This window comes from Prunus mume, linkage group LG2 (assembly GCF_029339155.1).
Source record: "Prunus mume cultivar Tortuosa linkage group LG2, ASM2933915v1, whole genome shotgun sequence".
Classification (NCBI taxonomy): domain Eukaryota; kingdom Viridiplantae; phylum Streptophyta; class Magnoliopsida; order Rosales; family Rosaceae; genus Prunus; species Prunus mume.
In genome coordinates, this window is record NC_142699.1 from 17499997 (window position 1) to 17512138 (window position 12142).

Consider the following 12142-nt stretch of genomic DNA (forward strand, 5'->3'; position numbering starts at 1 on the left):
TTTGGGGGTTCACTCTCCTGGCAGCTATGTGCCAAACCCTTTCTAGTTCTAGGAATCTAACTCAAAAAAGTCACGCGCCAAAATGCCACATGTCATTCCTACGCGGTCTCTCTCTTCCAATTGGACACACAACACAAGCCCTATATATATATGTACCATGTACGTACCTTGTTCGCAAACAAAACAACACCACATCCTTAATCCGACATTTGAAGGCTTGCAAGCTTATAATTTATGTCTAGCACAATGCTAATCTCTTCTCTTCACTCAGCTCTGCCATCACCAACACCGCCATGTTCCAATTCCGGCATTCATCAACCGCACCTGAAGACGGGGTTATTTGAGATGCAGAGGAGGAGGAGGAGGCATCCTCTGAAGATTTTCGCATCATGCGGTCGTGATAACTACGATGGTAAACTTGTTGACGAAGACATGATTGTTCTTCGAATGCGAATTCACGACATGAAGATGGCGGCAGAGATGCAAGATGGTGATCATAAACCCCCAGCAAATTGGATGCAATGGGAGAAGCGATATTATGATAATTACAATTCGGACATCTTTGAAGCCGTGGGGTTATTGCAAACCCATTTGATGAACACAAGGCCTTGCGTGGCTCTGGGAATGCTTGCTCTCATTACACTCAGCGTCCCAATTTCTACGGCTGCTTTGTTGGACATTTTCAAGGGGATCTTATTAGCTCATTAGTGACAAATATTATCAATTCACATGCAATATAAACAAATTTTAATTTTATTATTATTATTTAATTATTTATTTTGGTCCAACGTGTTTTTCCAACTTTACCGGGAGGTGACTGATCCCATAACATCATGAATTTCATTTTATGAGGAAATAAAAAGCAAAACACAAATAATTAGATTCTAGAATGAGCATGACTTGGCTCTTTAAGATTAAGTAGGAGCTCCTTCTTAAAATCAATGGGATTTTGCCACTTATTAAATTCTAGCAATATTGACAAAGTTTCAACAAAAAATAAAAATAATATTAAAATAATTTGACACGTGTAAAAATCACATTGGTTATAAAGAGGAGTTTCCCCTCAATTGTAAAGAGCCAAGGATTTTCCTTCTAAAAGAGCATGGCTTAACTCCTTAAAATCAAGTGATGGAATGGAAAGCTTTCTCTCAATTATATATTATATATAATGGTTCTCTCTAATTAATCATTTAATTTATTTCGCAATATTGACTTGTTTCTCTATCACCGGTGAAGGGAGGAGGAGGTTGGGAGGTATGGTAGTTTAACTCACAAGGTCGACCGGAAGACCTTCGTTTTTATTCTTTTATAATTTTAAACTTAGCTATATAGCATGAGTGTAATTTTATATAGAGAAGCTCGCATAATCTTCTAGAACGTAGTTTGATTTTTGTAGTTTCATCCCTCATAATAAAATACTATCGCTTTCTGAAACTTCTTCTTCTCCTTCAACCCGAAAAGCTTCCTAAAGCTACTGCATTCTCTTTTGAATCCAGGGGTTTCCCATGGATTCATTTCCTTTCTGCTAATAAATCGGGCTTCCCTTCCCCCCCGTCATGTTGTGGAGAGTTTCCCCCCAGTTTTTGCTGGGATTTTGCTCCCTTGATTTTTGGCAAGCTTTTGTCTTCCCCCCTAGGCTTTTAGGGGCTGTTTTCCAGCTCTTTGGACTGATCTTGCTTGATCTCCACATTTGCCCTTTTGTTGTCTGTGCTATTGTATTTAAGGGTTTGGTGGTAGCTTTTCTAAGATCTTTTCCATGGAGGTGGAGTTGATGTATTTGGTGGGATCTACTCCTTTGGTGTTGTGCGATCGTGAGGGGTTGCTGGAGTTTGCTCATTGTTCCTGTAATGGTTGTTTATATTCTTTTATTTCTACTTTCTTGTCTGCAAGATCCCTCCTCTAGAGACAGTGTTCTTCCGGTGTAATCTTATATCTGCCTTCGTATCAATGACTCTACTCTGTTCGCCGAAAAAATAAAATACTATCGCCTTTGTATAAAAAATAATAATTAGCAGGAGAGGAGTGTAATTACCTTATAATCCAAACCTTTTTCGGATGAGGAGAGGAGATGAATCATGCAATAATATTCCATCGACCGTAATTCTTTATGTATTATTGCTCCGGCCTTTGCGCCTTTCTTTTTCTAATCCTGTCCATGAGCAAGCAATCATCCTATAAAAGATTCAAAAAATTAATATTATTATTTGGAATGCCAAATATAAAACTATATAAACGCCGTCCAAGTCAATCCAATCACGCACAAGCAGCGACGCAGCTAGCTGCTTCTCCCAAAGTCCTTCCAAGCATGGTCTAAAATATCAAAAACATGAAAATTTCAATAAAAATATCGAGATATTATCGATATTAATAAAAATTGAATAAAAATTACTGAAATTGGAAGAAAAACTTGAAATTTTTTATTGAAACTTTGGAGAATATTTATTTAGTTAATTATCTATTAGTTTATCAAAAAAAAAGAAGAGGAAATGCATTATATGGTGGATTTAATTGATTTAAGTTGATTATGCAGCGAGTTGGCAAACACTGTGAGTGTATAAAATATGTAGTAATTAATGAAAAAAAAATATTAAACACACCATAATAATTTATATATAATGATTTACTACAATATTTTATACTTTATACATTACATGGTAAGATACATGAGTGACTTAGTACTATGGTCTAAATATCGATGATGTCGGAAATATCGGTAGTCCAAAAACATGGAAATTTCGATGAAAATATCGGGATATTATTGATATCGATAAAAATTGAATAAAAACCATGAAAATTATAAGAAAAACTTGGAAATTTTTATTAAAACTTTGGAGAATGTTTATTTAGTCAATTATCTATTATTTTATTAAAAAAAATAAAAAGAAATGCATTACATTATAGATTTAACTGATTTAAGTTGATTATACAGCTAATTGCTGGCAAACACTGTGAGTATAGAAAATATGTAGTAATTAATGAAAAAAATATTAAACACACCATAATCATTTATATATAATGATTTACTACACTATTTTATACTTTATACATTGTATAGTAAGATACATGAGTGACTTAGTACCACATAGAGTTCTTATAAGGTTCAAATTTTTCACTATCTTCATCATCTCTATGTGTAGAGTAAGTGTATTGTGAAGAGTATTCATCAAATGATAAATCCCTAAAATAGTTTTGCATATAATTGTTAACATGTCATCCATATAAATATAAATATTTTAGCATATTATCACCAAAACATAAATGATATGTGGTGGTTAAGGTGTTAGAGGAGTAAAATGTGAGGGGTTCAAAATCCCTTTTGTGTTTTTTTTTCTTCCATTTTTGCCCTTTTTTTTTTCCTTTTTTTTTTCCTTTACATTGATATTTTGACAAAATATTGCTTTGAAGTGTGAGCAAAATTATCGATATCGATATTTTCCGATATTATCGTCAATATTGTCGATATTTATACGATATGTACATGGATATGTTCAGAAATATCATCGATATTTCGTTGATATTATCGATATTTCAGACTATACTTCCAAGAACCTCCCCTAATAATTTACATTTATTCCCATTCCATGTTTTATATGGAGGAAGGAAGGCTTCTGTGAAACTGGCTGCATGTTATGCAAACGTAACGACTCGTTCCCTTCCAGTCTAAACATTTTAATTCATGATAAACTATGATGGCTGGCTCGATTGAATCAAAGCCCTCAAATCAGATCAAGTACTCGATCAAATTTGGCACGGACCAAAAAACTGCCCCAAGTGTTGTGTTTTGTGACGACACTGACAGGGCCTAACCTTCTCCGAATCTCCCACGTAATTTACGCGTCAAAAAAGTGCAAGTGCCTCTTAAAATAATATATAAAAAACACGGTTTTAGCAGCCACAATCCCTTTTCCCAGTTTGTTTCCTTCTTAGCTAAGGAAAGAGTGCCTTGTACGTACAATGCCTCTCCAGCACATGCCGCATGTCGCATGTCGCATGTCGCATGCCCCCACCACCTTTCATTTTTCCTAATCTACAAACTTTCTCAATTATTATTGTTAAGCCTATAAATAGAAGCGCCTAGCACCTCCAAATACCACATTGAACTCAATATTTCCAAATCCAATATAGCAAATTAGCAATGGCATCAACTTCACTCCTTTCTTCTTCTTCCATTGTTTCGTTTAACCCATTTTCAGGCATAGATCGACACCGAAAGCGAGCTGCACGGTCTGCTACAAGGGTGTTTGCGTCAAGCAGAAAAGATGCGGATCATGAGCAGTACCGGCAAAACTTCTATAGGAGCAGGCTGGTGGATGAGAACATGATTGTTCTGAGGAAGAGGGTTCATGAGATGAAGATGGTGGAGAGGAACTACGAGCCTCCCTCTGATTGGCTCGACTGGGAGAAGCGCTATTACACCACTTACGATTCTTTTATATGCCAACTCATGGGTCTCTTGCAATCTCAGTTGATGAACACCAGACCGAGCTTCGCTTTGGCAACCATAGCTTTGATCATCTTGAGCCTGCCCACCTCAACACTGTTGCTTTTCTTCCATTTACTTGATCTCACCAAGGGGGTCCTAACTCTTAACTAGCTTACATAATTAGATCCGTACATAGAATTAATTATGTATGGCCTTTTTTTGAGTTGTTTTCTTCTTGAGCGCTCCTTCTGTATGTATATATATTCTGATCAGTTGACCGAAATAGTGTGTCCATCCTTTTACGTCCAAGTTCGAATCAATTACCTTACAAGATGTTTACCTCTATAAAACAAACTAATGTATGACACGTTAAAATGTGAATTAGCTAGGATATCAAAGAATCACTCTCATCTCATCACACGCGTTGAGTTTTGCTCCAACACAACCCACTTCAGTTTTGGAGTTGCCCATTATAAAGTTATAACATTTGGAAAGTGGCCGTTACAGTTGAGCTATATTGGACATTCTAAGTTGGGCTTAGCTGGAATTAGCTTTGTTATCATTATCAACCAGACTTGGTCCATTATTCCTGTGGCCCACTAGTTTTTTAATTTTTATTTATAAAAAAGGCACATTTCGCTAATGATTGGGGAATCAACTACTGTGGATGCTTACAAGATCGACGGCCACTGCAACTCCACAACCTTAACTTATTTATATCTTTTATTTTATATTCAAATATTTAAGAAATTCCCAAAGGGTGTACCCTGTGTTTCGCAAAACTGCACCAGTCTTTATAATATTATTAATTGACATAATTAAAAAGAAAAGTACTTCTTTTGTTTAGAGAGAGAGAGAGAGAGAATCATATAAAAGAAAACTAAATTAACTAAATGCTTCCTAGACAAACCTAACAATTCTATGATTGCCGTGTTAATTAGCGTATAAGATGTGAGCTGAATAAAGCTTAGCATAAATATGCCTTGTAGTTAATTGTGTATTCACTTTGGTAATTAAACCAAGTGTAGGGCCTTTATTGTAATTTGTGTGATCCATTAGTTTAGCATGATGGATGGCTGAGATTCACTGATGAGTGTGTGAATCCAGCTCAGAGCTAACGGTCTTGTACATGCCGTATGAGCTCATTTTCTTACAGATAAATATATACAAAAACACTGCTCACATACTCTGTGAGCAAGCAGAGCAATTATACAAAAGCACTCAGAATTTCTTCTTTTCTCTCTAACTAATACACAAAGCCAACTTGAATAGCTAAACATTAACATGGCCTCAGAGCCAGGTTGGATCGATTAAGATCTGGGCATAAGAAATTGAGCTCCACTCAAGTTTGGTTGAAGCTTAAGCGAAGTTGCAGAACGTTCGCAAAATCAGTTTTCGACTTGTGATTCATTTCATTTGAGCTAAAAATGGCTGGATCGGAAGTTTTGAAGTAAGAACTCCGATCTTCTTTGGCGAGAATTACGAATTCTAGAAAATCAGAATGATGACGATCTTCAAGTCGCATGGGTTATAGGCTGGTTGAAAATGGGATTTCGATCTCGACTCAAAGAAGAAGGTTGAAGGAGGCTCAGAAGAGGAAGTTGATGAGAAAACAACAGTGTCTATATGCAAGATGCTAAGACCCTAGGCATTATTCAGACTGCGATTTCATATCAGATTTTCCCACGAATAGCTAATGCTGAAACAACAAAAATGGCTTGGATTTGTTGTATGGAGAGTACCATGGTGGTGATCAGGTAAGGTCTGTAAAATTACAAAATCTGAGGCTTGAATTTGAGTATGCTAGGATGAGAGATGATGAAACCTTATCTGGCTATTTGACTAGGCTAAATGATTTGATAAACCAAATAAAAACATTTGGTGAGATTCTGACTAATGAGAGACTTGTTCAGAAAGTGTTGATTAGCCTTAGCAAGCCATACGACCCTATTTATCTGGTTATTGAAAATACCAAAAGTTTGGAGACTATGGAATTGCAGGAAGTTGTAGCTATTTTGAAAAGTCAAGAACAAAGGTTTGATCTACATAATGTGGATACCACTGAAAGAGCATTTGCCTCTCTTTCTGTGAATTCAAAAGGGCAATAAAGCAAGAATTATTCTAAGTCTCAAAAGAATTGGAATCCTAAGGAAAAACCATGGGAATCGAAAGGAAAGCCTCAGCAGAATAATTATGCACCAAATCATAGTTTTGGTTCACCACAACAGACAACTCAAGATGCTGCTAACCACAGTGCAAGGTTTGCTCCAACTTTCACTTTGGTGAGTGTAGATATAAGGGGAAGCCTAAATGTTTTAACTGTGATAGGTTTGGACATTTGGCTAGGGAATGCACCATAGGTAAGGTTACTCAAAAGGCCAACTGTGTCAATCAAACTGAGATGATTGGAAACCTATTCTTTGCCAATAGTGTCATTTCTGATGTGAAAATAAATGGAAACTGGTATATTGACAGTGGCTGTAGCAACCACATGACTTGAAGTGCAGAATTGCTTGTTGATATAAGGACAAATGTTTGTGGAAAGGTGCAAATGCCTACTGGTAATTTGGTGGATGTTGCAGGCATAGGCTCATTGGTGATTGAAACTAGTGCTGGCAAGAAATACATTAGAGAAGTCATGTTTCTACCTGGATTAAAGGAGAATTTGTTGAGCTTTGGTCAAATGGATGAACATGGGTATCATTTGCTATTTGGTGGAGGCATGTGCTGCATCTTTGATGGCCCCTCACTTGACAAGTTGGTTATCAAGGTCAAGATGAAAAATAATAGGTGTTATCATTTATCTTTAATGCAAAATGATCAGATTGTGTTAAGGGCTAGTGTGACTGAATGCACTTGGATCTGACATAAGAGGTTAGGCCACTTAAACCTCAAAAGTCTCAAACAGTTAATAGACCAAAGTATGGTTCATGGTTTTCCATATCTAGAAGAAATTAATGGTGTATGTGAGGGATGTCAATTGGGCAAGCAACATAGGGACTGGTTTCTTAAAGGGCAGAGCTTGGAGAGCAAGAAATCCTCTGAAACTTATACACACAGATCTATGTGGTCCAATGCAGACTGAATCTATAGCTGGAAACAGATATTTTATGCTACTCATTGATGATTGCACAAGGATGACTTGGGTGTACTTTCTAAGGTATAAATCAGATGAAATAACCTGTTTTAGAAAGTTTAAATCCATGGTAGAATTGTAAAGTGGTTTCAAAGTGAAGTGTGTGAGAAGTGATAGAGGAGGTGAATTCACATCTAGTGAATTCAGCAAATTATGTGAAAAAGGTGGCATTCAAAGACAACTAACCACAACCTATACTCCACAACAAAATGGAGTGGTGGAGAGGAAAAATAGAACTGTGGTGGAAATGGCCAAGGCAATGCTTCATGAGAAGAATATGCCTTACTCTCTTATGGGCAGAAGCTATTCACACAGCTGTGTATCTCTTAGATCGTTCACCCACCAAGGCACTGGAAAATATCACTTCATTTGAAGCATATAGTGGCAGAAAACCAGGTATTGGTCATCTCAAAGTGTTTGGATTACTTTGTTATGTACATGTACCAACAGAAACAAGGCAGAAATTGGATGCTAAGAGTGTCAGGGGTTTTTTGTTGGATATGCTATTTGTGAAAAAGGGTACATGGTATTTGATCATTTCACTAAGAAGTTGATTTTGTCAAGAGTTTTGGTGAAAGTATGACTTAGAACTGGAAAGCACAGACATAAATACCTACTGCAGTGACAAATACTCAAATCAATCTAAAACTAAGATTGATTCCAGTCTACATGAAGTAACAGTAGACAACAATTGTGATAGTCCTTGCAGCTCTTCTCAAGCTGAAGAACAAGAGAGAAATATCCATGAAACTACTAAGATCATTAAACCTTATGATCATACACTAGTTAAGTGGAGAAACATAAATGATATTCTAGCACAATGCAATCTCTGCATTGTGGAGCCAGAGAAGTATGAAGAAGCTGCACAGGATCAGTCATGGATAAAAGCAATGGAGGATGAACTATCTATGATTGAGAAAAATGGAACTTGGGAACTTGTGAACAAACCAAGTGACAAACAAGTTATTGGAGTGAAATGGGTGTTCAAGACCAAACAGAATCTAGATGGTTCAGTGCAAAAGAACAAGGCAAGATTGGTTGCTAAGGGATATGTGCAGAAACCAGGAATTGACTATAATAAGACTTTTGCTCCAGTTGCTAGATTGGACACAATCAGGACCTTAATTGCTCTTGCTGCACAAAAGGGCTGGAAGTTATATCAACTAGATGTCAAGTCAGCATTCTTGAATGGAAAGCTGTAAGAAGAAGTGTATGTTGAGCAACCTGAGGGATTTGTGGTTCAAGGCAAAGAAGATAGAATTTATAGACTGCACAAGGCTCTTTATGGGTTAAAACAGGCACCTAGAGCCTGGTATAGAGAAATTGACACTTACTTTGCTGAGTGTGGGTTTGAGAAAAGCTTGAGTGAAGCCACTCTTTATACCAAGACAAGGGGATTAAACCAAGTGTAGGGCCTTTATTGTAATTTGTGTGATCCATTAGTTTAGCATGATGGATGACTGAGATTCACTGATGAGTAGTGTGTGAATCCAGCTTAGAGCTAATGGTCTTGTACATGCCGTATGAGCTCATTTTCTTACAGATAAATATATACAAAAACACTGCTCACATACTCTGTGAGCAAGCAGAGCAGTTATACAAAAGCACTCAGAACTTCTTTTCTCTCTAACCAATACACAAAGCCAGCTTGAATAGCTAAACATTAACATGCCGGAGTATTCCTTTGCTTAGCATGTGTTCCAATGTCTGGTTAATTAAGGAATCAATTTAGAGAGCAGATGATGCAGTTCCAATAATTATAACTAACCAAATTATCCATTGAAGGCACATGAGAAATAATTTGGGGTTGATTTAATCAGAAGTAATTAACTGGTAATAAATTATTATCATTTTCTTTTGATGAATGCTCCAGCTGGGAATTAGTGAGTCTGTTATCTGTAAGCAGCAGGCAGTTGCAGCTCCTGATGATCTCTCAAAAACATGGCTTTCTGCATGAAGATCGAGCTACTGGAAGGAGTACAGATAAATAATAATGAGTCAGCAAATCATTACCATGATGAATATGAAGAGAAAATAAGTACAAATTAGATGCAGCTAAAGCTACATAGATATATAATTAATCAAATATTTGACAGAAAGAACATGAAATAAGGGTTTAAGGAGCTCCCTTCAGTCCAAGACGTGACAGCAATAACCAACCTATCGGCTCCTGCTTCGTTGGATCAGAAACACACCACACCACTGTTTTCAGCACACTTAAGCTGTATGGCTTAGTTGATGAGTTCTTGAACCAACGAGTCAGCAGCTGAGTGTCGGCCTGCAAACTGCCTTGGACTGGACTGAAGAAGAGCTCCTTAATTCCATAATCGTTAACTAGCTCTCCTTTTTTTGCTTTGCTGTTGTTTTATTTTCTTCTCCCTTTTCCAATAGTCTATATATATATAAGAGAAACATAAATAGATATCTTGAGCTTGAGCTAGCTAGCTGGCCCTTCACTGAAATGCAAAAATAGTTTTGCATGCATGCTAGCTAGTTTAATAATGAATAAGCAGCACCATGAATGGAAAAGAAACAAAGAGAGAAATAGAGGACATAGCCAAGGAAAGGGAAGGTACGAGGAAGGAAGAGGAGGTTGAGGGGTATATATAGAAATATTTAGGTGAAAACGCCAACATGCAGATCTAAATGCAGGCTGGGATAGAGATTTAGGCAGGCATCACATTCATATCCTGTTTGAAAATTTTCAAGGCCCTTTCAACTCCAACAGACATCTCTCCTAATTTCGTACCATCTATGCTGCCCTAGTATATATCTTATCAGACAGCTGGATCACTCACCACAACTTATTGTCTGACCAACTCTCACATATCTAAAGGCTCTAATGCTGCCACCCCGTATACACACGTGTACAACTCAGATTCATCCTACACAACACCACCCACATATATGTGTGGAATAACATGAAGTACGACATTCATTCGAAACTTGACAAAATAAAATATACAAACTATAATGAATGGTTCCACACATTAATATAATGTGTACGTATAACCTTTTACAATTGTTGGACTATATGTAATTAGTGACTAATAAGTGTGGAACAATATCATGATGGTAGTAAAACGCATGTCGTCGTACCTTTGAAACCTTAACAGGATATTGTACCATTAATTCAAAACCTTCTTATGAAAATTCTTAATTATGCATGTTTAATTTTGAAAATGGTTAATCGTTTTATTAGTCTCTTGAACTTAGACCAGATTTGCATTTGAGTCTCTCAATTTCTAAAATCTTTCTTATGATCCTTCATCTTTAGTTTTATTAGGACAAATGGTCATGTCGTCAATTTTGTTAAATTTTCTATTAAATGCAGGAGTAAAATGATATATTTTTTAGTATTAAATTGACCACGGAAATGATTTTGAAAATTGAGAAACTCAAATGCAAATCGGGTCTAAATTCAATGATTAATAATACGATTAACTATTTTGAAAAAGACTCAAAGCTGATGATGAACGTGCCAACGTGGTAATAGTATATATGCCTTTTCGTACGTGCATGTACTGTAGATGAATATGATTGATTTCCTTGTGGTCTCAATGTGAATTCCCTACTGGCTGGCATAATGACAACCGTTAAAAGAGGGGTCTGCTAAAAAACGCTGGTTCTCTTGTAACTGAAAATGAAAAGGAATAGCTGGTCTCTCTCCAATCCCAACCAATCTAGTTCCTTTCCAACAATCTCATTCCCTAGGGTTCCTCCCCCGCATGAACAGAGTTTGGTTACACAAAGGGGTTTGGTTTTGGGTCGAAAACAGAGAATATTGGGAAACAGCAACTGTTACGCAAGATGGAGCTTTCCCAAAATGAGGGTGTACCCTTTGGCAGGTTGGCGAAGCTTTGGTCTGTGGAGTTACTGATGTTTTTGATGACTTGTAGTGTCTGCCAGTACAATATAGTACCATTCTCTCAGTCTCCCTCACGCTCTCTTACTGTGCTCTTCTTTATCAAATTATTATACAACAAAACTAAGAATCAGGGAATATGTAACGTACCATTGTACCACGTCTTGTCTTTTCAGCTCTTCCTTTTCTTACTTTTGTTCAGCCCTATTCTTTTACATCCACCCTCACTTCTTTGTCATAGACTTGGCCCCAAAAATTAGGACATGTTTATCATAGTGTTATTATAATACTATCTCTCAGGGTGGAGCTAGAATTGTAAGATTTGGTTTGGGAGCTGAAATATAAAATACAAGTTTGTTCGTACGTACTTATTGTTACTCGAGTTGGAAAAGACATCAACAGCTGGTTTGCCCGAGAGGTTAAGGGGGAAGACTTAAGATCTTCTGCACATAAGTGCGCATGGGTTCGAACCCCATAGCCAGCAATGAACCTGTTTCTTTTTTTCTCTTCATTAGACCAAACGAACGATACAGCCCGCAACAATAAGCCCAGAGGCTATGCCCAATTTGTGTAAACCCACCCACAAGAAAAAATCATAATTCCCAGCCCACTCTTCCGTTGGTGGGAACCAAAAGACTCAGAACCACATATGCCAGCTGGCTAAAAAGAAACAAACAAAAAAACCAACTTCTCTTCCTCTTGACTTCACAAAATAAAA

The 12142-nt window shown here is 36.9% G+C and overlaps 3 protein-coding genes and 1 non-coding gene across 4 annotated transcripts; all 4 read left to right on the forward strand.

Moving 5' to 3' along the window:
- Window positions 1-187: 187 nt before the first annotated feature.
- On the forward strand, window positions 188-788 carry LOC103341569 (uncharacterized). The gene has a single exon (XM_008245111.3). It carries the CDS (start codon window positions 235-237, stop codon window positions 706-708), a length of 474 nt encoding a protein of 157 aa, XP_008243333.2. The 5' UTR covers window positions 188-234; the 3' UTR covers window positions 709-788.
- A 3297-nt stretch (window positions 789-4085) lies between these two features.
- On the forward strand, window positions 4086-4706 carry LOC103341568 (uncharacterized). Its single transcript, XM_008245110.3, has one exon. The coding sequence runs from the start codon at window positions 4136-4138 to the stop codon at window positions 4592-4594; it is 459 nt and encodes a 152-aa protein (XP_008243332.2). The 5' UTR covers window positions 4086-4135; the 3' UTR covers window positions 4595-4706.
- A 2268-nt stretch (window positions 4707-6974) lies between these two features.
- On the forward strand, window positions 6975-8761 carry LOC148919753 (uncharacterized). Its single transcript, XM_089044425.1, has 4 exons — window positions 6975-7143; window positions 7860-7955; window positions 8010-8085; window positions 8182-8761. The coding sequence occupies exons 1-4, from the start codon at window positions 6975-6977 to the stop codon at window positions 8759-8761; spliced, it is 921 nt and encodes a 306-aa protein (XP_088900551.1).
- Window positions 8762-11825: 3064 nt separating this feature from the next.
- On the forward strand, window positions 11826-11908 carry TRNAL-UAA (transfer RNA leucine (anticodon UAA)). Its single transcript has one exon. It is a non-coding gene; the product is annotated as a tRNA-Leu (tRNA).
- Window positions 11909-12142: the final 234 nt, after the last annotated feature.

Bases quoted from the DNA above. Each gene is read 5' to 3' on its own strand.
- LOC148919753 (XM_089044425.1), top strand. From the start codon at position 6,975: ATGCCTACTGGTAATTTGGTGGATGTTGCAGGCATAGGCTCATTGGTG. The intron at 7,956-8,009 runs GTATTGGTCATC...ATGTACCAACAG, and splicing joins ATATAGTGGCAGAAAACCAG to AAACAAGGCAGAAATTGGAT. The intron at 8,086-8,181 runs GTATTTGATCAT...TACCTACTGCAG, and splicing joins TTTGTGAAAAAGGGTACATG to TGACAAATACTCAAATCAAT.
- LOC103341569 (XM_008245111.3), top strand. From the start codon at position 235: ATGTCTAGCACAATGCTAATCTCTTCTCTTCACTCAGCTCTGCCATCA.
- LOC103341568 (XM_008245110.3), top strand. From the start codon at position 4,136: ATGGCATCAACTTCACTCCTTTCTTCTTCTTCCATTGTTTCGTTTAAC.